The 27,601-nt window shown below is 44.2% G+C and overlaps 1 protein-coding gene across 1 annotated transcript in view; it reads right to left on the bottom strand.

Moving 5' to 3' along the window:
• The window catches only part of LYST (lysosomal trafficking regulator), a 317,564-nt gene that overhangs the window by 211,518 nt on the left and 78,445 nt on the right, over positions 1–27,601 (bottom strand). The window contains exons 6-7 of the mRNA XM_040350648.1: positions 15,611–15,772; positions 4,994–5,141 (exon numbers count right to left, since the gene is read on the bottom strand). Of these exons, the coding sequence (XP_040206582.1) occupies positions 4,994–5,141; positions 15,611–15,772 (310 nt within the window). The remainder of the gene's footprint in view (positions 1–4,993; positions 5,142–15,610; positions 15,773–27,601) is intronic.

Below are 27,601 nucleotides of genomic sequence, written 5' to 3' on the forward strand. Positions count from 1 at the left end.
CTTCACCAGACCAGCAGCGCCACCTACCCCAAAACGTCAACACAATGTGAAAAAATGTCCCCGTTCACAGCCTTACCAGCCAAGAGTAGGCTGTCAGACATCAAAGACATTTCTTCTCTGCGGCATGATCTGCATCAGTGCAAGCATTGTTTCTTTACTAGTGGGCCTGCTGAAGAGCTCTGAGGGTACCAAGCACCAAAACTTTGGCCAGGAGCATCTCTCTACACTATTCCAAGTCGAAAGGGACCATAGGATCCCCATCCATTCCCTGCCACCAGGCAATCCACTATGGCTCTTCCTCATTCACCTCTTAAAATACAGGGATAGTAAAATATCTTTTGCAGATGCAGTTAAAAGACAGCCCCTTAAAAGGCAACAGAGTGATACCGTTTCTGAATTTTACCACTTAGGTGCAAAAGGGTGGGGCTTTCAGCAATTGCACACCGATTTTCTAACCCCCTTTGGTAGACTATGTCAGGAATTTGGAGTCTCCAGCAAATGGCAGCCTTCTGGGTAGTCAGTGGTGAGCAAACCCCTCCGGGTGAAGGTGATGTACGGTGCTTGGAACCAGGAAGTCAACCAAGGGAACACCCTTTGCATGCCCTGGAGACCCCTGTCAATTGAAAAACATATTTCCACTTATCTATTCAGATGGACACGGCAAGCCCCGCCGGTGTCTGTGATGTCACCAGATCTCCAACGGAACTCCCTGAAGACCTGGAAGCCAGCGGAGAGGCGAGTACCGATCAAAAGAATTTTGATCGATCAAAAAATGAACGATTAATCAGGCCTACTATACAGCTGATAGGGCAAGTTTTAATAGCAAATTTTAATAGCAAAAAAACTGTGGTTAGCATATGCGCCTAGCAGCACTAGGGTCGTTGATTCAAATGTGAACCACGGCACTACCTGCATGTAGTTTGTCTGTTCTTTTACAGATTTTTCAGAATAGGCTAAGGCTGGTGTAATCAACTATCCCATCTGAATAAACCAGTCAAGTCCTTTTAACAAACTATAAGCTGTATCACGATGGGTATTTTATCATCAATACCATCAACTCCTTCAAGCTTTTAATGGCGCAGAGCACTACCCTGGCTCTCTCCATCTCAGACACACCTGTATTTGATGTACTGTATTTATTGGCATAAAACACTCACTTTTTCACCCTACAAATCGGTTGCAAATAGTGGGTTATATGCCGATACTGCAATTTGGGCTGCCTCGGAGAGAACGGGGAGGGGGCGGGACGAGCGCCATCAGATTACATACAGCGAGAATCTCCAGTTTACTCAGCGGCCTCTGTAATAGGAAGTCACGTCTCCTGGGCTGGCAGTGGACCAGTGTTCTGTCTATTATAGAAGCCAGCCCAGGAGGCAGGACTTTGAATTAAAGAGGCCGCAGAGTAAACAGGAGATTCTCGCTGTATGTAGTCCGACGCGCTCATCCGGCCCCCCCCTCCCTGAGATGGGCATTAATCAAGCTACATTGATGGGCAATTGTGAGGCTACAGATGGGCATTGATCAAGCTGCATTGGTTGGAAATTGTGAAGCTGCAGATGGGCATTGATCAAGCTGCTTTGATGGGAAATTTTGAGGCTGCATTGATGGGCACTGACCCTTTTTTTTCCTTCAAAGTTTTTTATTCAAAATGTTTGTTTTTTTCCTGAAACTTCATTCTTAAAATGAAGGTGTGTGTTATACGCCTGTGCGTGTTATATGCTGATAAATACGGTTTGCATTGCTCTTGGTTAATTTCTTGCCTGAAATTGTCCAGTCTACTGTGCATTGAAAAAGTATTCATACCCCCTTGAAAGTTTACACATTGTCATGTTACAACCGAAAACATAAATGTATTTTATGTGATAGACCAACACAACGTGGCACATAATTGTGAAGTGGAAGGAAACTGATAGTTTAAGTTTTTTTTCCAAATACCTGAAAAGTGTGGCATGCATTTGAATTCAGCCCCTTAACTCGGATACCTTTGACTAAAATCTAGTGGAACCAATTGCCTTCAAAAGTCACCTAATTAGTAAAGAGTCCATCTGTGTGTAATTTAATCTCAGTATAAATACAGCTCTTCTACAGAACCTTGGTAAACAAACAGCATCATGAAACCCAAGGGACAAACCAGACATGTCAAGGATAAAGTTGTGGAGAAGTTTAAAGCAGTGTTGGGGCATAAAAAAATATCCCAAGCTTTGTCCATTTTACAGAGCACTGTTCAATCCATCATCCAAAAATGAAAAAAAAAAAAGGAGTATGGCACAATTGCAAACCTACCAAGACATGGCTATCCACCTAAATTGGAAGGTTGGACAAGGAGAGCATGAAGAAAATCAGAGAAGCAGCCAAGAGGCCCATGGTAACTCTGGAGGAGGTGCAGAAATCCACAGCTCAGATGAGAGAATCTGTCTACAGGACAACCATTAGTCATGCACTCCACAAATCTGGCATTAATGGAAGAGTGGCAAGAAAGCCATTTTTGAAAGAAAGCCATAAGAAGTCCCGTTTGCAGTTTGCTAGAAGCCATGTGGGGGACACCGCAAACATGTGAAAGAAGGTGCTCTGGTCAGATGAGACCAAAATTTTACTTTTTGGCTTTGAAGCAAAATGTTATGCGGGGTGGAAAACCAACACTGCACATCACCCTGAACACAGACACCCCCATCCGGAAACATGGTAATGGCATCATGTTGTGGGGATGCTTTTTTTCAGCAGGGGCAGGGAAGCTGCATGGAGCCAAATACAGGGTAATCTTAGAAGAAACCCTGTCGGAGTCTGCAAAAAACTTGACTGGGGCAGAGGTTCCCCTTCCAGCAGGGCAAAGACCCTAAACATACAGCCAGAGTTGCAATGGAATGGTTTAGATCAAAGCATATTCATGTGTCAGAATGGGCCAGTCAAAGTGCTGACCTAAATCCAATTGAGAATCTGTGGCAAGACCTGAAAATTGCTGTTCACAGACACTCTCCATCCAATCTGACAGAGTTTGAGCTATAGGGCAAAAATGTCACTCTAGATGTGCAAAGCTGGTAGAGACATACCCCAAAAAAGACTTGGAACTGTATTTACCCAGGGGGGCTGAACACAAATGCATGCCACACTTTTCAGATACTCATTTGTATAAAAAAGTTAAACCCATTTATAAATTTCCCTTCAACTTCACTTTGTGTTGGTCTATCACAGAGGTAGGCAACCTGGGGCCCTCCGGCTGTTGTGGAACTAGATTTCCCATGAGGCATTGCAAGGCTGGCAGTTACAATTACTCCCAGAGGCATGATGGGACTTGCAGTTTTGCAACAGCTGGAGGGTCCCAGGTTGCCTTTCCCAATAAAATTAAGTTTTTGGTTGTAACATGACAAAATGTGGAAAATGTTAAGGGGTATGAATACTTTTTCAAGGCACTGTAAATCTTTGTCCTGCTCTTTGTTGTGGTCGCCCTAAGTGGAATTTGATACACCTCCTATGGCGGTGTATCAAACGTTAAAAAGGTACTGGTCACTACAACCCTTAACGGGATGGGTACCTCTCTTGACTCCTCCTCTTTTAGATGATCAGAAGTGCCTGCCAGTCTCTAGATCACTATTGGCTACACATAGAATGTTAACCACTTCAACACTGGGCACGTTCATCCCCTTCCATGGAAATTCTCCCAGAACTGGACTACTGCGCTGTAGTCATCTTTTGGCTATAGCATGATCAGGAAGTGGTTGGCTATTATATAGGTCTCTGCCTACCCACTTTATATAGAGGAATGGCTACAAGGACTGAATAGGTGTATTGTAGATGAGGGCACATGTATTTTCTGCAAAATGTCATGCATACATTTAACAGCATCTGGTCCCATTGCTTGAGAGCAGTAGATTCTACTCTTACTTTAGGTGAGAGAATGTATGTCTTTTTTAGATTGCCATTAAAACAAATGAACTTTATAGGCTGTACAGCATTTTAAAAGAGAAGTATGGGTATAAAAAAAAAAAAAAAGACCCCTATACAGTACTCCTCTAGGTTGATGCAGCATCGGTTCAATGCTACATCTGTCCCCTGCCGCCTCTAGACCGAAAACTGAGGGATGAAACACTGCTGATCGGTCGGTTCTCAGTGACCTCAGGGAGCAGAGAGCTGGTGAGTGTGTCAGCCACCAGCTCTCTGCTTTGCCCCTCCAGTGCTCACTGGAGTGCCAGGCTGTGTGGGGGGTGGAAGTGGCTGGTTCAGACTCCCAGTGGCATGCTGGATCTCGCTAAAGCCTGGACCAGCTGAGTGACTATAGCTGACAGTGGACAGCCCACTGTCGGCTGAATACAGGTCACAGGAGTACAAAACAAAGTTCGCTCCTGTGACCCACAGGAGAAGTAGGGACAAAAGAGCTTTGGTCCCAATTCTCCTTTAATGCTACTAAATAGGTACCGAACAACCTTGAGATATACAGTAATTGACAGGGTTTTCTTTTCTTATTTGACATGTTGTGTTTTTGTGCTTGCCTTGAAAACCTTTGATAAATAATCCAATTTGAAAAATGTTGTGGCATTTATCATTTTATAAATATTCAACACTTTCCTAATATTACAAGACAGGAATGTGTATATGACAGGTGAGGGGTGATTTGTACAAAAACAGGAGCGATCAAATTACCAGTTCTATAGGCAAGAAAAATGTAATTCTTAAAGCGAAACTACACAGCATCTAAGCACCACAAAACCAAAAACGCTATTTAAATAATTTTTGATATCCAAAGAAAACCTCCCCATCCATTTAATTCTCCATGCATTATTTTGCTTAGAATCCACTTTGAAAAACACCCCACCTAGCATTTCTGGCCATGGTCATCTGGAGAAGAGGCAGACGATTCATGTGGCATTTACTTCCTGGACTCCATCTGCCCTTAGTTCAGGCATGCAGGAGAAACCCCCCACCACCTGAAAACTCCTGGGATGTATGAAATAATTTGCCTAGGAATGGAAAAAACTAAAGAAATCAAATACTATCATACCATCATCATCGGAGGCATCCTCAGGGTTACTTTCACTGTCAGCTTCATATCCTTCTTCTTCTGCAAGACTTAGGTTAACGCTGTGCACCTCATCTCCTTCATCAGAAACTTCTTTGTGTTGAATATTCAGCTCATTTGATTTATGTACCTAAAAAAAACATTAAGAGGTGCTGGTGAACAGATAAAAATGGTTGTCTCCAATGCCCTACTACACCCTTGGAATAAAAAAGCAAAACACAAACTAGAAAGACAACATAAAAAAAAATAAACAAAACACACACATTTTCTTAGTTCGAATCTAAGGCTTCTTTCACACTATGGATTGTATGTCCGTTTTATAATATCCGTTACTACTGTTATTACACCTATTAACGGACGTTTATTAACGGATTTAATAACGGATACATACGGATAAATATTTTACCATTCTTCCTTTATTGAAAACGGATAATGTTTATCCGTATATATCCGTATACATCCGTTATATCATTCCTTTCTAACGTCCGTTAATAAAAAACATTTCACCCTTTCTTGAAGTCCAGCTCCAGAAGTCTTTACTGAGCATGCTCAGTAAAATTAACGTCCGTTAACATAACGGACATTTACGGAGACATTTACTAACGTCCGTGCGCCATAGACTTCAATGTTAAAATATAACAGACGTTAATATATCCGTTACTTGCAACGGAAAAAAAATTATTGCAAGACCCGTCACATATTCCGTAATAACCAACGTCCGTACGTTATAACGGACTATTACGGATCTTTACGGAACATAAAAAAATCCCATAGACTTTAATGATATGTTATAAAGAATGTATAACTTCCGTTTTTTAACATTATCTGACGGATTTTAATACGGATTATTAAAACGGATTTATTTTGTAATGTGAAAAGGGCCTAAGGCTACATGCCCACGGACGTTTAAAAAAAAAAAAAACAGGCTGTATAGCTAGTACAGACCCCAGGAAAAAAAGCAGCGTTTTTATTGTGATTTTTTCCGCGTTTTGCATTGAAGTCAATGCATGTTTTGCCGCGCTAGCTAGCATCCTCATTTTTCTTTCTCTATTCAAAATCAATGGTTCCCTATGGGAGCCCATTGATTTGAATAGATGATCCGACTTGCGGGGCGACTTGTGTGTGGAGAATCTTGAAGGGGAACCCCGCAAAAATGTAAAAAAAAATCCTCTTGAGCAACATAGAAAAGATCAAAAATCACCAGGTGTGGCACCCTTTTTTTTCCCTCCAAAAATTAAACACTTCTGGACTGCCCACCACATATATACTGCGGCAGGGAGGCATGGCTGCGCAAAATGATGTACCTGCACGTCGTTTCATGCATGAGATACTGTGGGCACGCATGGGTCCAGTGGACTTGAGGTCTGCTGGCCACCCATGATCGGGTGGCCAGCAGACAGAGTGGCACAGAGTGGCATAACAGGGATCTGCATATATAAACAAGGCAGATCCCCGTTCTGACAAAGGACAACATGGAGATCTGCTGTTCCTAGTGATCAGGAACAGGGATCTCTGTGTTGTCCCAGTGAGCCCAGCACCCACACATTTTGTACACACCCAGGCAACACAGTTAACCCTTTGATCACCCCTAGTGTTAACCCCTTCCCTGCCAGTGTCATTTATACATTGATCAGTGGATTTTTTATTTTTTAGCACTGATCGCTATATTGGTGTCACTGGTCCCCAAAAAGTAACACAGATGCCGCGTACACACGGTCGTTTTTCGGCATTAAAAAAAAAAAGGACATTTTTCAGCATGTCCAAAAAACTTTGTTTTTCTAACTTCATCATTAACCACTTCCAAACCGCTGTACGTCTTTATACGGCCTAACTTTTAAAGATGGATATCTCGATAACGGCAGCAGCTGCTGCCACAACCGAGGTATCCATCTTTAGTGTCAGCCGTTCTGTTAACGATAACGGCGGTCTCCGCGGCGGATTCGCCGTTATCGGCGGCGGGAGAGGGGCCCCCCCTCCCGCCGCTCTCCCGCGCCCTCCGCCGCTTACCGGAGCCGTCGGTAGCGGCGGAGGCGATCGGGTCCGTTCGGCTGCTGACTGGGGACGAGACGAGAAAAATCTCCTTCGCCCGTCCCAATAGCTCTGCTGGGCGGAAGTGACGTCAAAACGTCAGTCCCGCCCAGCCTCTTAAAGAAACATTTTTTTTTGTCATTTGAAAAAAATGCCAGTTTCAATATTTTTTTTTTTTTTTTTTTTTTTTTTGCATTTTAGTCTAAATATGAGATCTGAGGTCTTTTTGACCCCAGATCTCATATTTAAGTGGACCTGTCATGCTTTTTTCTATTACAAGGGATGTTTACATTCCTTGTAATAGGAATAAAAGTGATCATTTTTTTTTTTCCAGTGTAAAAAATAATAAAATAAATAAAAATAAATAAGAAAAAAAAAAAAAATTTTAAAGCGACCCGTCCCGACGAGCTCGTGCGTAGAAGCGAACGCATATGAAAACGGTGTTCAAACGACACAAGTGAGGTATTGCCGCGATCGTTCGAGCAAGAGCAATAATTATAGCCCTAGACCTACTCTGTAACTCAAAAAATGCAACCTATAGAATTTTTTAAACATCGCCTATCGAGATTTTTAAAGGTAAAAGTTTGACGCCATGCCACGAGCGGGCGCAATTTGTAAGCATGACATGTTGGGTACCATTTTACTCGGCGTAACATTATCTTTCACAATATATAAAAAAATTGGGCCAAATTTATTGCTGTCTTATTTTTTAATTAAAAAAAGTGTTTTTTTTCCAAAAAAAGTGCGCAAATATGGTGTGACAAAAAGTATTGCAATGATCGCCATTTTATTCTCCAGGGTATTAGAAAAAAATAAATATAAAATGTTTGTGGGTTTTAAGTAATTTTCTAGCAAAAAAAACTGTTTTAGTCTTGTAAACACCAAATCTGAAAAACACCCAAAGTAGAGAAGTGGTTAAAAACGATGTTGCCCACACACCATCGTTTTTGAAAAATGATGAACAAAGCGCGGTGACGTACAACGGCACTCTGAAGGGGAAGTTCTATTCGCCTTTGGGCAGCTTTTAACTGATTCAGTGTTAGTAAAAGACAATTTGTGCTTTTTTGTCTGTTACAGCGTGATGAATGTGCTTACTCCATTAAGAACGGTAGTTTTACCAGAACGAGCGCTCAGGTCTCATAACTCGCTTCTGAGCATGCGCGGGTTTAAAGCGTCGTTTTAGCCCACACACGATCATTTTTTACAACCCGAAAAACAACATTTTTCAGAAGCCGAAAAACGTTGTGAAGCCCACACACGATGATTTTAAATTACGTTTTTAAAAAAGGCATTTTTTTTCATGATGAAAAACGACCGTGTGTACGCGGCATTAGAGTCAGATATATCCACCGCAATGTCGAAGTTGTGCAAAAAAATGCTGATTGCGGCCATTACCAGAAAAAATGATCCAAATAAATAAATAAAAGTCCCTAAATCTATCCACTATTTTGTACATGATTTAACTTTGACGCAAACCAATTAATATTCACTTATTGGGATTTTTTTTACCAAAAATATGTAGAACACCACATATTGGCCTATACCTTAAAAGGTTTTATTTTTAATTTCTTTGGGATATGTATTATAGCAGAAAAGTAAAATAATAATTTTGTTTTTTCAAAAATGCCGCTTTTTTCGTTAATAGCGCAAAAATTTTAAACGCTTTTTCAATTTTGTTTGGGTACAACTGTGCATGATGGTGGCAATTGTCAATAAAAGCGTTGCAGCGCCGTATAGCAAAAAAATGGCCTGGTCATTAAAGCGGTGGTTCACCCTGCAGAACAACATTTCAGCATTAAATTCGGGAAATTGTAGCGCGAGCTACAGTATGCCGGTCTTAATTTTTTTATCCCCATACTCACTGTTATATCGTACATAGTAGATTCTGACTGCCCGCGGGGAATGGGCGTTCCTTTCAAGAGGGAGGGTGATTGACAGCCGGCTCTGGCACGTCACGCTCCCCGAAGACAGCCGGAGTAGGTCTCGGCTCTTCACGGCGCCTGCGCACAGACTATGCGCAGGCGCCGTGAAGAGCCAAGCCTATTTTGGCTATCTCCGGAGAAGCGTGACGCGCCAGAGCCGGCCGTCAATCACCTTCCGTCTGGATTGGAACGCCCATTCCCCGTGGGCAGTCGGAATCTACTATGTACGATATAACAGTGAGTACGGCGATAAAAAAAATTAAGACCGGCATACTGTAGCTTGCGCTACAATGCCGAATTTTAGGCTAGAAGAAAAAAAAAAAAATTTTGATTTTATAGGGTGAACCCCCGCTTTAAGAGGGTAAATCCTTCCGGAGCTGAAGTGATCATCAAGCAAGGCCCCAAAAAAAAAAAAAAAAAAAGAAGAAGAGGATAGCATGAAAAAAAACTAAATATAATACATCAGTGCGAAAATAAAAAAACTTGGCCTACCTTATGGGCCCATTAACACTAGGAATCGCCACGAATAGCACAGCACCAAAACGAGTGCATGCACTACTTTTAGAGATGAACTTCAATCAGATTGCATGGTGTTTCTGTGCGATCTTGGTGATCTGCGTTGGGGGGGGGGGGGGGGGTGGTGTTAACTTTGCACTGACACCCACTGCAGATCGCAAGGGCAGTGTAACTGGAATGGCACGGAAACTGGAACGGAACATACCGTGTTCTGTTGTGAATGAGCCCTAAAAAAGGTAGCTTGAGTTTTGGTGTCCCCCACAAATATGATGCAGGGCCGTGTGTAGAGGTCAGTAGTAGGTAGGACAGTATACAGAGGTCAGTGGTTTGTAGGGTAAAGTACAGGGGTCAGATGGGGCAGAAAATAAGGTCATTAGGGCAGAGGACAGGGGTCAAAGTTCTGAGGTAAGCAGTAACACAGAGTGCAGGGTCAGTGGAAAGTAAGCAGAGGTCAGATGTACATAAACACCATTGACTGCTGCACTGTGCCTTAACAAGAAGCTGCCCATTTCCTACTCTCAGGCAGCGGCCACTACAATGCAAACTAAATGCTGATGTCTAGCCGCTACACACACGTACATTATAGGCAGCAGCAGCCTTACACAAGAATGCCAGGCCAGTCCCCACTGAGGACCTGTGATTACAACCTCCTGGCACTGACCACCTGCAGCTTTTCCACCTCCAGTCTTCAGTTACCTGCTTTGAAGGATATGCCCCACCAGACCGCCCTATGTGCCTTCCCTAGCACAGACACTTTTTTTCTCATTCCCATAAAGCCCTGGGGCGGGGGCAGGTGCTTATCGCTGCTCTGATCTATGAGGTGGCAGACTTGGGCAGGGGTTGGCGATATTTTAGGAATGATCTACCTGTCAGATGGCGGCGATCGACAGGTAGATCACGATAAAGGGGTTGCCGGCCCCCGAACTAAAGAAATTTATAGATCAAAATATCTGGTGCTTTACGGATTCTATTACGCTATTGGAGCACTTTTTTAAATTTCACATGTGGAGAGATCCTATTTTGAAGCAGGGTTGAATAGTGCATGATCTTTTAAACCCATGTGTGGTTTAAAAAGCATCTGAGCCAAACACGAAAGTGGGAGGCAAGATTAGCTGGTGAGTGCGGTTTCAGAGGGAGTGGTGTCACATACACGTTGGTGTGGTGGAAGATTTAAGACATAAGAAGATTCATCATTTGGATTTTTTGCATTCAATATCTTCACTTCAACATTTTTGTTTATGGACTATTAATTTGTCACGCGTCACTGGGTGATATTTTTTATATTCACGTTATACATCAATATTGTCATTGTTTATATTTGGTGTTATATTGTGTATCACTTTTTAGCGCTACTGTTTTTCCCCCATTTACAAATTTGAGGAATAGGTTTAATCTCAGATATTTACCCAAAGAAACTTGCTGAGAGGCATGTTGAGCCCATTGAATATTTAAAGGGGTTGTAAAGAATTTTTTTTCCCCCCTAAACAGCTTCCTTTACCTTACCTCGTCCGTAATGCGAGGCTTTCTCCCTGGTGTGGAGAAAGCCTCCTGAGGGGGGAGGGGCGAGCAGGCAATTCAGGACACACTCTACTTTGCAGATAGAGAAAGGAGCTGTGTGTTAAAGGGGGTTATGACACTCCTGCTCACCCCCTCCCCCCTCAAGAGGCTTTTTCCACACCAGGGAGAAAGCCTTCCATTATGGTGTTGAGTTACAGACAGAAGAACAGGAAGTGAGCATTTCTAAGAAGAAATAAGGACATTGAAAAGCAAAATCGAAGGATGAGGTAAGTGAAGGAGGACTGCACTAAGGTAAAGGAAGCTATTTAGGGGGGGGGGGGGGGGAATCCTTTACAACCCCTTTAATTTTGTCACAAATGATTGAAAAATTACAAAATAATTTACACAAAGTTGCAATTGAAATTAGATTTTGCTCACACATGCCATGGGTATATGTAGAATTACACATCAAAATACATTCTGTTGCTTCTGAGTACGGGGATACCACGTGTGAGACTTTTTGGGAGCCTAGTCACATACAGTAGTGGTTCTCAACCCTGTCCTCAAGAACACTCAACAGGCCCTGTTTTGGGAATTTCACTTAAATTAAAAAGCTGTCAAAAATACCAAGCCATTGACTGATTAAAAGTATCTGTGCAAGATAATGGAAAAACCTGCAAACATGGCCTGTTGGGGGGTATTGAGGACAGAGTTGAGAACCACTGGCATACAGGACCCCGAAAACCAATCACTGCCTTCAGGGCGTAAATTTTTAATTTCACTCCTCACTACCGATTACATTTTCGGAGGCCTTGAAATGCCAAGATAGCAAAAAAAAAAACACACAAATGACCCAATTTTAAAAAGTAGACACCCCAAGCCATTTGCTGAAAAGCATGTTGAGTCCATGGAATATTTTATATTTTGCCACAAGTCGCGGGAAAATTAAAAACATTTTTTATTTTTATATTTTTTACACAAAGTCATCACTAAATGATATATTGCTCAAACATGCCATTGTTATATGTGAGATTACACCCCAAAATACTTTGCGGCTTCATTTGAGTACGGGGAAACCATATGTGTGGGACATTTTGGCAGTCTAGCTGCATATGGGACCACGAAAACAAATCACCGCCTTCAGGCTAGGGGCATAAAATGTTGATTTCACTCCTCACTACTGACCACATTTTTGAAGGCTATGAAATGCCAAGATGGCACGAAACCCCCCCCAAATGACCCCTTTTCGGAAAGAAGACACCCCAAGCCATTTGCCGAGAGGCATGTTGAGCAGGGCTCGACAAATCCCGGTCGCCATGGCGACTAGAAATAGCGTCCTGGCGACTTGGCTTGGAAGGTGGGCAAATAAAAAAAATAAAATAAAAAAATGTTTGTTTCATAGGACCGGCCTCGCCTAAAACATCCTGGATGTTTTAGGTGAGGCCGCGGCTTCGGCCTAGTCCGCGGAGGTGCCTTTTCCCCAGGATCGCGGAGGACTAGGCCCCCACCTCCCCCGCCGCTCGATCGCGGGGGCCCGTGATGTCTGGTAATTGAGGCCGTGGCTTAGCGGCCTTGTGAAGTCCTCAGCTCTTCCTTGTGTGAGCTGGCGCCATCTGGTGGTGGCCGTTGGTATTACAAGTTGAGCATTACAAGTTAAACAGCAATTCTAATGTCATTTTTCACTATTTTCACTGCTATCTTCTTCCCTCTAATTAGAACCCCCAAACATTATATATATTTTTTATCCTAACACCCTAGAGAAAAAAAAGGCGATTGTTGCAATACTTTGTCACGCCGTATTTGCACAGTGGTCTTACAAGCGCACTTTTTTGGGAAAAAATTACACTTTTTTTAATAAAAAATAAAACAGTAAAGTTATCTCCATTTTTTTTTTATATTATGAAAGATAATGTTACGCCGAGTAAATTCATACCCAACATGTCACGCTTCAAAATTGCGTCCGCTTGTGGAATGCCGACAAACTTTTACCCTTTAAAATCTTCATAGGCGACGTTTAAAAAAATCTACAGGTTGCATGTTTTGAGTTACAGAGGAGGGCTAGAATTATTGCTCTCACTCTACCAATCACGGCGATACCTCACATGTGTGGTTTGAACACCGTTTACATATGCGGGCGCTGCTCACGTATGTGTTCGCTTCTGCGCGCAAGCTCGTAGGGGACGTGCTGCGTTTTCTGGCTCCTAACTTTTTTAGCTGGCTCCTAGATTCCAAGCAAATTTGTCAATCCCTGATGTTGAGTATTTTGCAGATCTCGATTTTTGACACAAAGTGTTGAAAATTGAAAAAATTAAAGAAAAATCCTTTTCTTTCTTCATTTTCCAAAACAAATAAGATCTGCAAAAAAAAACTCACCGTGTCACTTCTAGGCTCCCAAAAAGTCCTGCACATGTGGTATTCCCCGTACTCAGGAGAAGCAGCAGCAGAATGTATTTTGGGATGTAATTTCACATATACCCATGCCATGTGTGAGCAATATATCATTTAGTGACAACTTTGTGCAAGAAAAAAAAAAAAAATTAACGACGTTGGTATACACCAACGAAACCGGTAGGGTGCTTGATTGCGACACGCCATTTACGCCATTTTTTTGGAAGCGCAGCGTCTCCATGCACATGGATCTTTAAGCTGCAAGCATTTGATGTTTTACCTTGTTTTTAGGAATAAAATTGTGACACACTTCACTATGGAAGCCCTTTCATTTTGATTTTTCCCCATTAACCATTGGACAACTCGCCTCAAATCGTTTTAGCCTGGGAACATGCTCAAACTATCTGGATTCCTTTTGGTGTGAGTGTCCTGGAGGTCGGTTAAACATTGGGATCATCATTGGGATCGTGTACCAACTCCTGCTGGATATACCCATTTGTGCTTTATGACTACCTGTAATGGGGTTCATGGAAGTCTGGTGAGTAGGATGTGTGACAGGCGATGGAAGATATTTCTGTCAAATATACCTACTGTCCAGCAGGGATTTGAAGATTGTGTACACTATATTTGAAGAAGTTAATACATTGTTTAAACATTCCCTCATTGCACTATTGAAGTCATTGGCCCAGATTCAGGTAGATCGGTGCAATATTTGCGTGGGCAAAGAGCAAAGATTTTTCTCTGCGCCCACGCAAATATTTCGATTTGCCCGCGATTCACGGAGCAGTAGCTCCGTAAATTGCGCGGGCGCTATGCTAATTAGCCCTGCGTAAGGGCGCCTAATGCAAATGATCCCACCGGGGGCGGGAATCATTTAAATTAGGCGCGCTCCCGCGCCGAGCTAACAGCGCATGCTCCGTCGGGAAACTTTCCCGACGTGCATTGCGGCAAATGACGTCGCAAGGACGTCATTTGCTTCTAAGTGAACGTGAATGGCGTCCAGCGCCATTCACGAATCACTTACGTAAACGACGTGAAATTTAAATTTCACGAGCGGGAAGCGCAGCTATACTTTAGCATTGGTTGCCCCTGCTATTAGCAGGAGCAACCTTGCGCTAAAGTTGCCGTACGGAAACTCCGTACCTTGCGTGCGCAGGGCCCGCGCAACTTTTGTGAATCGGTGGTAGTATGCAATTTGCATACTATACGCCGATCACAATGGCCGCGCCCCCTAGCGGCCAACGCAAGAATGCAGCCTGAGATATGAAGGCATAAGGAGGCTTATGTCTGTCATATCCTAGGCTGCAGTCGGTGTAACGAGGTTCCTGAATCAGGAGCACTCGTTACACCGGAGCAAGTAAGCCCTTGCGCTGCGCAACCTATGGTTGCGCGGGCGCAAGTGCTTCTTGAATCTGGGCCAGTGTGTTTAGACTATTTACACACATATTATCATGTTGATGTTTAATGAAATCACTTTGCATTTTAAAAACGGAAGGTGCGGTTTAATCATTGAAGTATTGATTTCTATTAATTTAAAATCTGACGCTGTCTTGGATTGTTGCCTGTGTTATGTAAACACAGGCAGAGGAAGAGGAAGCTTGTCCACAGGCAGAGCAGAGGAAGCTTGTCCATTGTTCAGAACCGGTCAGCAGGTCCAGGCCATAAATCATTGGCCTGAACCTGTTGAGTGATCGGTTCTGAACCCAATCAAATCACCACAGTGACGAGTCACGTGCTTGTATGTGACTTTGCGCAGCCTGGCCACCCTGCTGTAGTACATGTACGTGGGGTGGTCCGGAACTGGTTAAAGCAAAAAGTTGAAAATGCCATTAATTCTACTGTTGTCACAACAGAGCCTCATAGTTATGAGCGGGATCGGACTGGTTGACTGGTTTCCAGCAGGACACCAACCCAGGGCACATAAGAATTTAGACGTCAGCCTGCAAACGGGGTCAGTGTCAGTGAGCCAATTGGAAGAGAGACGGGGCATGTCTGAATGGACACAGGGAGCTGCAGGTCAGCTCGGATGCCCCCATAGCAAGCTGCTTGCTGTGGGGGCACTCAAGAGGATGTAGGGGCCAGGAGCACAAAAGAAGGACACGAGAAGAGGAGGATCTGGGCTTCTCTGTGCAAAAAAACAAACAAAAAAACTTTAGTATCACTTTAAGGTTTGACCACTAAATCTTTTTTGACAAGTATTGTTTAGAATACATATCTGTAATGAACATTTAAACTTTTAAAACCATACCTTTTCTTTTTGCTCTTCAAGATGGGCAGAAACAAAAGAAAAATTTGAAACAGCAACGCGAAGAAGACAATCAACAACATGGGGACCAAGATTCGTTTGAAGAACTCTGGACTTCGCAAGAAGGTCCTGAACTTCAGCCATTATGTGTTGCACAGTCAGATTCTAAAATAAAAAAGGACATTGCAATTACAAAAAAGGATGCAAAAGATATGTATTGGCTCTCATTACAGGAGCCCAGTTTGTCCTTGTTACTAGTATGGCTAAAGCCAATACAACATGGGCCACACTACGGTCCTGTTTGGCCAACCAGAAAGCCCTTTTTTTAGCTTTATTGTTTACTGTTGACCGTAACACCTTGGGCTCACAGGTAAAGCTCTCCTTTCCCTTCTCCTCCCATCTCCCCAGGCTCTCCCCTCACCCCCCCCCCCCATCTCCTCCATTTGCTATTATATTTGGGACACTCATATTACACGTCCTACTCACTTAAATCCCCACCACCCGCCCCAGGTATACCTATCCAGGCAGTTACCTGGCATCCCTAACTCTATACTTAAAGATGTTTGGTCAGAGTTGGTTGCTTCAGGCTCCCATCTCCCTGGCCTTGGGCTGGTGGGGTTGGACCTTGAGTTATGCCCTGCCATTTTGCTTTCCTGGACCTTTGAGTTTTAGTCATTGTTCATGACTATAGGTTTCTTGTTATGAGTTGGGGGTCTTGAGGTTTGACCCCTCTGCCCCTCATTTTGTTATTGTGTTTATCCTGTGTATTGTTGCTTTTTATTGAGGTTGGTTCACAGTTTCTATCGTATGGTACGTAAACTGCTTTACCTCCTCTTCCCACTGGCCCTCTGCCACCTGCACCCCCGCTGCTTCTCCCCTGGCTAAGTCGTCCCCCCCCATCTTTGCACTCTCTTTCACCCCCTCCTAGGTAACTCCGTACTCGCATCGACTACTGCAGCCAAATGTCCAGCCGTAGAGCCACTCCAGGACATTAATGTGCTTCTTTAGCCACTCCATTGTTGCCTTGGCTGTGTGTTTTGGGTCATTGCCACGCTGGAAGACACATCCAGGACCCATTTTCAATGCCCAGGCTAAGGGAAGGAGGAAGTCACCCAAGCTTTGACAGTACATGGCTCCCTCCATCGTCCCTTTGATGCAGTAAATTTGTCCCCTTAGCAGAAAAACACCCCCAAAGCAGAAATGTTTCCACCTCCATCTTTGACGGTGGGGATTGGGTTCTTGGAGTTATAGGCAGCATTCTTCCTCCTCCACACACAGCGAGTTGAGTTGATGTCAAAGAGCTCGATTTTGGCATCATCTGACCACAACAACACTTTCACCCAGTTCTCCTCTGAATCATTCAGATGTTCATTAGCATACTTCAGACGTGCCTGTACATGTGCCTTCTTGAGCAGGGTGAACTTGCAGGCGCTGCAGAATTTCAGTCCTTACATATTGTTTTCTTGGTGACCATGTTTCCAGCTGCCTTGATATCATTGACAAGATTCTCCCGTGTAGTTCTGGGCAGAATCCTCACCATTCTCATGAAGATTGAAATTCAACGAGGTGAGATCTTGCATAGAGCACCCAGACCAAGGGAGATTGATAATTATTTTGTGTTTCTTCAATTTGCGAATAATCGCACCAACTGTTGTCACCCTCTCACCAAGCTGCTTGGCGATGGTCTAGTAGCCCATTCCAGCCTTGTGTAGGTCTACAATCTTGTCCACGACATCCTTGAACAGCTCTTTGGTCTTGGCCATGGTGGAGAGATTGGAATCTGATTGCTTCTGTGCACAGGTGTCTTTTATACAGGTAACAAGCTGAGATTAGAACTCCCTTTTGTGCACAGGTGTCTTTTATACAGGTAACAAGCTGAGATTAGAACTCCCTTTAAGAGTGCTCCTAAACTCAGCTCATTACCTGTAAAGGAAAAGACACCAGGGAGCCAGACAGACATCTTGCTGATGCATAGGGAGATCAAATACTTATTTCACTTATTAAAAGCAAATCAATTTACACATTTTTTAAAATACATTTTTATGGATATTTTTGGTGTTATTCAGTCTCACTGTTGAAATAAACCTACCATTAAAATTAGAGACTGATCATTTCTTTGTCAGTGGGCAAACGTACAAAATCAGCAGGGGTTCAAATACTTCCCCCCCCCCTCACTGCAAGTCCTGAAGGCTGGGCTCCCTCCACATCCCACATTCCCTGGCTTGCCACCCCTCTCTATCATGGCTAACACGCCCCCTAAAGATCTATTAAAAAAAATATATATATATATACACACATGGGTTCAACTCCCCTAGCAAGAGGTCGAAGGTTTCCCACCATCTAAAAGACTAGCCATGTTGATATTTTTTCCTTTTTGCAGGAGACTGGGTTCTCCTCAGCATTGGTGGCAAGTGGCAGGTTGTAACACCTCCTGCCCCTCCCTTCCTTATCAGCAATGGTGATCATTACAAGGCTTAGGATGCAATCAGAACCCCTGCCCCCAGCATTAGTGGTCAGTAGCCGGCTAAGACTGCTCCCTTGCTGCTGCCTCTGTCAAAAGAGATGGCAACAAATGTTGACGTGAGACACAGAGGCCTGATTCTGAAAATAAACTTTTACTAACCTAGTGTGGTGGGCTTTAACTGTAAAATGAGGCACTTTATCTTGCAATTCCTAGGCCTGTGCATAAATATGTCTAATGCAGTGGTTCTCAACCACCAGGTCTTGGCTATGTACTTGGCCACAGCCTTCCTCCTGCTAGGCCCCGGTTTACGGTCTGCTTCAACAACTAGACACTAGCTGTCCTGCCAGCTCCTGGAGTGGGAGTTGAGATGGGGGTCCTTCAGGCCAGTTCTGGCAACCAGGGGTGCTTGATGGTCCCAGCAAAGTGATGCACACCAGGCTCTAGGTTCCTTACCAGTACAGAGCAACAACTAAAGCCATCTGGAGAGCCCTGCAGCTTTGCTATTGTTTTGGAAGTACATGTACAGGATCAATAGAATTTGGCGGCAAGAAGGATCTGGAGATATATGCTGATGCATGTGTGTGCAATCCCAAGTCTGCAACGGAGGCGCATTAGCAGGCAGGAGTCCTGGAGGGAGGAGAGGAGCTTGTGGATCAGCAGAAAGCTTCACCGAAAATACACAGAAGGCTCCTGAGGTCAGTAGGTTCCACCGGGAAGTATGTTGGCCGGGAAGCATGCAGTCCATTGCGTGAATGTGTGTGAGACAGCTTGGTGTATGCACTCACTTTCACAATTTCCTTCTGGCCTCATATGATCTATAGTAATCCAAAATGCAGCGCTTCAGTGAATAATAGCAATTTGATAGTCCATGTGAAAAAAGTCATTATAAAATAAAACTGATATAAGGCTGATATGAAACCTCCACCAAGCTGATGATATCCACATAGGTTGAAACATGTCAGGATGGCCGATGCAAGCATGCTAAGAGCCGCAGAGTTTATTCCATGATGTTCCTTTTTACCTGCAAGTAGACTACAATAAACACTGTATGTTTTACCTTCATGGGCTTCACTATGATTGCTTCTTTCCTCATACTGGGTAAATTCCTGTTGAGGATCGCACAATATACCCACTTGGTCTTGTGAGTCCTGGAAGTCTTTCTGATGCTGATGTCTTTGGATATTCCTTTACTTGATCTATCAAGTCTGGAGTGTTGCATTTACCACTGACCCCCTGCATTGTATGATTACAATCGCCTGTTGTCTTATCTTTCTGGTAAGCAGATTGATAGCACATTGGTGTGGTGTGCTCTTTCTTTGCACATTGAAGCTTGGTGGAGGTTTCATATCAGCCTTACATCAGTTTTATTTTATATTGACTTTCACATGGACTATCACCATTATTCACTGAAGAGCTGCATTTTTGATTACTATTTTTGTGTTTGCTAAATCAACAAACTGTGCTAGCTGCTTTTTTCTTGTGTTTTTATAGTTAGTGCAGATATTCGTACACCCTGTTTTATCATCATATGATCTATTGATGGAGCTGCATATTGCCCTTATCCTGAAAACATTTCTCTGCTGTCTGCAAGGCTCAGTGCTGCTTCAGTGTTTAACTTTTTTTTATGGATACCTGGTTTGAAATAGTTTGTTGCAATTTTCTATTTAGTCCGATTAGTGTGCATTCATCTGACGAGTCACTGCGGAAAAATGTCTTCTCCAGGGACTTAACATTTCATTAAAACAGAGTTGAGGGGGCCCAAGAGCAGCTCTCTAATATGGCGGACGTGCGACTCCTGAGCTCTGCTCCTGTCCCGTGATCCGCAGCCTCTGCACAGCTTCTCCAGCCACCAATAGCTCTGGAGGTAAGACGCCATGACTCCGACTCCCTCCGTCACTTCATGGGCAAAATCTGGGATCAGCGATCCCATTACCGAGCCACACAACCGCCGCGGCCCTCCTCCACCAAGGATCGTTTCCTGACCAGGCCTCAATCCCAGTCTTGATTTCTCAGGGAAATCCGGAGGATTACGTCGGCACCCTGATGGCGGAGGATGGATCGCAGCAGGCCATCCACCCACACACTGCCCCCTCTCCTCAACCCGTCCTGACTCCAGAGATGGACCTCAAACTCCAGGCTTTGGCCCAGCAGGTAACCAGAGCCATTGCTAAGGAGATGGGGAGGATTTCTAGAGAACCCAGGGGGGAAATGGATGCATTTGGTGGACGCACAGCTACCCTAGAGACAAAATTTGATGAGACTTTGCATTATGTACAGGCTCTTGAAGAGAAGAATGCCCTCCTTAAAAACTCAGTATCCCAACTACAGTTCCAGCAGGAGGACCTTGAGAATAGGGAATGACGCCAGACTCTTAGAATCCGTGGAGTCCCTGAAACGGTGGCTGACAACATTAGGACTTATCTTTTGGGCCTTTTCAACACCCTTGCGCCTGAAATTGTGGACAATGACTGGCGCCTAGATCAAGCACATAGGTCCCTGGCCCCTAAACCCCCTGCGGGGGCTAGACCCTGTGACATAGTGGTACGTTTCCACTTTTATTTGGGTAAAGAGACCCTGACCAGGGCCACACCCAATAGGTCAGGCATTGATTATAAAGGAGACAAAATTTAACTGGTCAGTGACCTTTCTCCGATCACATTGGCCAAGCGCCGCCCTCTATGACCCATCACCTCTCACCTTCAGCTGCACAAGGTCCCTTACTACTGGGGCTTTCCTTTCCGCCTCAATGTCACCCTGGATGGGGTCTGTGACCTTCAGGAAAGGGATGCATTTATCAAACATCTGGGCCTCCCCCCACTCCCTGCAGAGGAGGACCAGTCCTCGCCTGCCACCCCACATCCCCTATCGGCTCCTTCCAGGATCTGGACCCCGGTGAGAGGCAGAGGATCGAAGGCATATTCTACACCCCAACGCTCTCAACGTCTTAGGCCACCCACCTGATTTGATGCAGGCAACCCTCCTGCTCCTACCTTCTTTTTGTCCCATTTGGGATCTTGACTTTTAGTCGATCTCCTTTAAGGGACCGCTGTGTATTACACATTGCCTTCCTATGAGAGCACCCTGCAAAGTTTCAGCTATGTTGCTGCTCTTTTTTTGCTTTATGTGTTTTTGAAAGAAACTTTTTTTTTTCTTTATTCTTCATTGGGTCTCCTACAGCTGCTCCTCACCAGGTAATCTCGAGAAGGGTTCGATCTGGTAACATAGGCGGACTGCTATGCTCCTCTACTGGTCCTCAGGCTGCGGCCGAGGATTCCTGAGTAGTTGCTTGTTGCTCAGGCCTTTTTTTGATGTTGTTCCTTTTTTCAATTTTTTGGGCCACACAGGCCTTGTTTCCAAGCTACATACTCTTTCATGGTCCCCCTTTTTGGACCGCCTCATGACAGTTCCGGTATTGCTGATTTATTTTTTCATTTTTCTTTTATTCTTTTTCTCTTTCTTGTTTTACTGTTGATCATCCCATGTTAAGTGAACTCTTGGACAGACCAAGGTTGGTCCTACGGCTACACACATATGCTTTTACTTCTGGGCTATTGCCCATTGTTTTGGATATACTTAAGCTGAATTGTATTATTTATTCATGGCTCGGAAACTTATCGTATAATGTGAAGGTTTGAATTCCATAAAGGAAAAGATGGGTGGCCTTGGAGGAATTCAGGGCCTCCGGTGCGGATGTAATCCTGGTTGAGGAGACGCATTTTCGAGCTGGAGGATCCCAGAAATTTGCTTCTAGACACTTACCAGTGTCTTTCCTGGCATCTGACTCATCTGGAAAAGCTGGAGTGGCAGTTTTGGTTAAACGCTCCTGTTCCCTCCAGATCAAGTCTACCCAATTGGATCCCCATGGCCGTTATATAGTTCTGGAGGGCACTTACCTATCTAACCCTATAACGATCATGAATGTATATGCCCCTAACACGGGTTAAATTACATTTCCAACTGAGGTATTTGAACAATTGAACCGTGTCTCACAACCTTTTATGATAATTGGAGGTGACTTTAATGCTGTCCTCTCGCCCGTTTGGGATAGGAAGTCCCTATTCCATGCCACGCCCTCCCCCGTTTCACAATCCTTAGGCCACCTCCTTCAGGAAATTGAACCAAAGTAACCGTTTGTTTGATACATGGCGGATTAAACCACAGGTAGACAGTACCTGTTTTACTCTCCCCCCCATAAGATGCTCTCCAGATTGGACTACTTTCTGGTATCAGCCCCACTGCTTTCCCATATGGTGTCCTCTGACCTGGGCCCTATTACCTGAACACCCCGAAACTAAGGATAAACTCTGTACCGCTTTAAGTGAATCCCTTTCAACTAAATATAGGTTCTGTGTCCAGCCCGTCTGTCCTTTGGGAGGCCCATAAGGCATACTTTAGAGGACAGTGCATCTCTGTGGGATCTAAGAGAAAGAGGGACTCAGCCCTACTGAGGTCCTCTCTAATATCTGAACTAGCAGCAGCTGAATGCTCCTTGCTCCCACGATGGAACGGCTGCGCACAGTAACCTCCCTACGTAACCGCATAAAGTCCCTATACCTGTCAAAAAATAGATAAATCACTTCTCTGGGCCAAACAAAAATAGGATGTTGGTCTCCAGGCTTAACCCCAGGCCTTCCCTGACCACTTAAAATGCACAGATGGGACCCCTACCTACTGCCCGTAGACAATGTCCCAAGTCTTTGGCGAATTCTATGATAAACGTTATAATTGCCATACCCCTGACCAACATCCTCCCTTCAGACGGCTTTTGAGACGTTTATGGCAGAACTCAGTCCCCCCAAGCTCACTGAGGCTGATGTACAGGTATTGAATACCCCCATTACTGAAGAGGAGCTTACTGTTCAATCCCTCCCATCCCATTAAACCCCTGGCCCAGGCGGTCTTCCATACTCTTACTATAAGACCTTTCTCCCGAGTCTTCCAACACATTTGGTATCCCTTTATAATTCTCTTCTCCAAGGTCAGCACCCCCACTAAAAATTTCTACACTCATATTACAGTCATACCCCAAACCAGATAAGGACCCCTCGCTCCCAGACAGTTATAGGCGGATTGCATTTTTAAATTCAGACTAAGATTTTTATAAAAATTCTGGCTAATCGCCTTTCCCAATTTCTGACAAAACTGATAGAGACCAAGTGTGTTTTGTCCCCACTAGACACGCTGGGGACAATACCAGACAAACTATCGATCTCATTGACATGCTGAACAGAGTCCGACGCCCTGCCCTGATCCTTAGCCTTGATGCCCAAAAGCCATTTGATAGATTGAACTGGCCCTATAAGTTTGCTACCCTTACTAAATTTGGATTACGAGGTCTTTCTCTCATGGCCTTACATTCCCTCTACTCTAGCCCCTTGTCTCAGGTCCAATTGGTCTCCTTTACATCCCGTTCGTTCCCCATGTCAAATGGTACCATGCAAGGTTGCCCCCTTTCTCCCCTCCTTTTTATCCTCTGCCTGGAGCCTTTAGCTGAGCCCATCAGATCACACCCAGATATACGTGGGGTCCCCATGCAACAAAAGGAATATAAATTGTCTATTTGCTGATGACATGCTTTTGACCCTCACCAACCTCCATGTCTCTCTCCCATCCCTGCACGCTCTACTATCCCAGTTCAGCTCCCTATCGGGATACAAAATGAACACGTTAAAAACAGAAGCCCTGCCCTTACACCTCCCTCCTGCAGATCTCCTCTCGCTTAGGAACTTGTACCCCTACCGCTGGTGCACCTCTTCTCTCAAATATCCAGATGAGTTCAGCTTACACCGTCATATTCCACCCTTTACGCCAGCTATGTTCCCCTGATTAAATCTATCAAAGCCATGCTAACTAGATGGAACCCCCTCCTGATTTATTGGATAGGCAGGATTAATGTGTTGGAGATGTCTGTTATGCCAAAATTACTGTATTTTTTTTTTAAACGCTACCTGTCCCCATCCCCATGGCTCAATTGAAACTCCTTAAAAAGTGGTTTCTTAATTTTATATGAAAAGACAGGGCACATAGAGTGGCCAGCTCTGACATCTTCTCCCCCAGAGGTCAGGGAGGTATGGGTGCTCTAGATATTCACAAGTACTACCTGGCTTCCCACCTCCGTGCGGTGGTATCCCGGTCTAGTTTGAGACCACCGAATCGATGGACGGAGATATAGATGGGTTCTTTGTTCCCAACTCATCCATGCTCCCTTGTGTGGTCTCCTGCATTATTCTCAGATGACTTCTGCTTGGGCCCTACGCTGTTCTCACTCAGGATTTGGCGAACCTGTCGCACCAAATTTTCTCTGGCATCCTCAAGCCCCCTCCTTTCTAATGTACTCTTTAATTCATCACTCCCTGATAGTCTTTCCCATCCTCGGATGTTTCCCTGGGCTAAGGCAGGCCTGTTCCAACATCTTGTACACTCTGTCACCCGCAAACTTCGCTCCTTCTAAGACCTTCAATCTACAAGCCAAATCCCAAACCATTTGTTATTTTCGTATCTCCAAATGACCCACTATTTAGCATCACTCTCGCCCTCACTTACTCTAACCAAACCTACGCACTTTGAAGTTATTTGTTCTCTGGGACCATACCAATCATGACTAATATCTGCTATATACCAACTTTTGCAAGAGAATGTCCTGCTTTCCATGAAATTCCACTCATAGATAAGTAAATGATCGCATCTTAAACAACAAATCTCTCCTCCCCAATGGGCTAAAATTTGGACCTCAACTTCCAAAATATCACGATTTGTGGCGCAAAGAGAGACAGCATTCAAAGTGTTATTATTTTGGTATAGGACTCCTAAAGGTTTTACATCGCTATTACCAGGGCCGGACTTACCATTGGGCTTGACTGGGCTCAAGCCCAATATGGGGCCCCCGGATGGCAACCCCCTACATACATACACACACACAAATATATATATATATATATTATATATATATATTATTATTATTAAAAGGCCCAGAAGTCCCCAGAGCCCCCGGATGGCAACCTTCCTTTTTTTTTTTATGTATTTTTTTTAAATGTTTATTTTTTTATTAAAGGGCCCAGAGGATGGCTACCCCCCTTTATACACACACACACACACACACACACACTATATATAAAAAAAAAAATTTTGTGTTAAGGCCCCCCCCCCCCCGCTTCTCAATTTGCGGGGGGGGGGGCCAAAATTCTTGATGGCGCATACCTCCCAACACGCACGGATTCTGCTGGACTTTCCCGCACAGCTTCTTTCTGCAGTCCCGCGAAAGGGTTAATTTTCCCACACTGCAAGAGGAGGCAGCACGGAAGCAGGAGGAACCGGAGCGGTGTGTGGAGGACTGTGGCTGTTGAAGGGAAGAAAGTCGACAGCCGGGCTAATGACGGTCTGTGGCCCCGGCTGTCGGCACAGGTGAGAGGCACCCCCCCCCCTCACGCTCAACAACTGCAAAACCACCCTCCAGGAGGAACCGGAGCGGTGTGTGGATGTCTGCTGAAAGGAAGAGAGCCGACACATTCCGTGCACAGGTGAGAGGCACCCCCCCGCTCAACAACTATGATTCCCCCCTCGCTCAACCTCAACATCTTCGACCCCCCCCCCAATTCTCGGCTCCAGGGGGCCCCTTCAACACTCAAGCCCAGGGGCCCTCACCACCCTAAGTCCTGCCCTGGCTATTACCCTTCCCTCTCTCCTGGAGGTGTGGTAAACTCAGAGGCACTCGCTATCATATTTTTTGGCAATGTGAACTGATTGCTCCTTTCTGGTCCATGGTTGTGTCCTTACTTCAGCAGATTTTGTGATTCCTCCATCCCTTTAGATCCGATACACCTCTTTCTGGGCCTCCCAATCCCTGGCTTGGGAAAGGCTTCAAATAAATTGGCCTCCTATGTCTTGCTAGCAGCAAAAAGAGCTATTCCTGCATTTTGGTTGCCCACCACCAACTCAGGCCCAGCTTATACAAGCTATAAATGATATCCGCAGAATGGAGCATATGACAGCTATGGTAGAGGATGCGGTTGATAGCTTTGATAAGATATGGGTTTCCTGGGACTGCTCTATATACAGTACTCATTGATATTTCTACTAACACCCTGCACTTGTTTTTATTTAATTTGTGGTTTTGTTATGGTTTTTGTATGCCACTTATTACCATCTTCTCCCCTCTTTCTACCTCCTTGACCCCACCCTTTGTTGCCTATCCAACTCTCCCCACTTTAATAATGGACATAGACTCTTAATGTATGGTAGCTTTTTCTGTTTGATGATCAACCTATACTGACTCTGTTTTTTTTATAATTCTTTTAATAATTTTAATTACTTCTGTTTATATAGCGTTTAATACCACTGTTTTATCATTTTCAATTGCTTATTTTTCTAACTGATATTTCAAAATACTGCTTGATTTGTATTTTTCAGAATATTTTTCAATAAAAATACAATTTAATAAAAAAATAAAAAAACAGAGTTGAAAATATGCAGAGAACAGGAGTTGTAACTAACAGGAACCAATGAAATTTCACAGTTTATTTTTGGGGAAACATTAAACCAGCTTTTCATTGGTTGCTGTGGAATACAATTGCAACTGTGAGACATTTTCTTGAGCTTTAGCACTGGTTCACATTGACAAATTGCATGCCAAATCTATTGCCCGCATGTGCATGTGGCTTGGTATGGTTCAAGAGGTGGGCAGGGTGCACGCTTGCTCGTCTTCTCCCTTTCCTGACCTGCCGGCTGCATGCTCGGATAAGGGTCTGGTATGGATTTTGGGGAGGACCCCACGCCATTGTTTTTGTATATTCTCAAAAAAGGGATACAGCACCACAGTTTAGGAACAAAGGTTTGTTTGTGTCGCAGATAAAATCATTAACTACTAGGAGGATAATGTAACAATTTGGTGCAACAAGCTCAGACATGGTGATAAAAAGAAAAGAAAAAAAAATTGAATCCTTAAAATTTTTGTGGAATGCATAACCTTCATGAGAAGCAAAACTGCTTCATTCCGATTAAAGCATCACTAAAAAAGGCAAAACTTTTTTTTTCGTTTTGGGTATAGCAGAGGGATTAGAACCCCTGACATGTTTTATTGCCATCTGTGACAGAACCCACTGTCACTGTGTTTTGAAAGGGACTGTGGGCAGGCCTCTCACCCACAGATTATGGCCCAGAAGAGACTAAGACTTGAGGACAAGCTGGCATTGAGATAATGTAATGCAATGCTACATCCCTTCTCCCCCATCCTCCCCCCTCTTGTTGTTGTGTCTAATTGTGTTGGTCAATGCCACATAGACAATGGTCTGGACTGGAGACATCTCTCTGCAGGAGATGTGTATTGAGGGGCTGCCTGCTTACAATAATCCCTTTATGTTTACCTGTAGTCTGTTTCAATGTACAAGTGTTCCGTTCCCATTGTTTCCCCTACGCCCCCCCGCCCCCCTCTATGACAAGGCTAGGGGGAGTGTCCCTGTGTGTAAAAGTGTATGTTTTGTATTTAATAAACAGTTTATGCTCTGCATGTTTAACCCTCAACACCTATGTGGCTT

This window comes from Rana temporaria, chromosome 4 (genome assembly GCF_905171775.1).
Source record: "Rana temporaria chromosome 4, aRanTem1.1, whole genome shotgun sequence".
Classification (NCBI taxonomy): domain Eukaryota; kingdom Metazoa; phylum Chordata; class Amphibia; order Anura; family Ranidae; genus Rana; species Rana temporaria.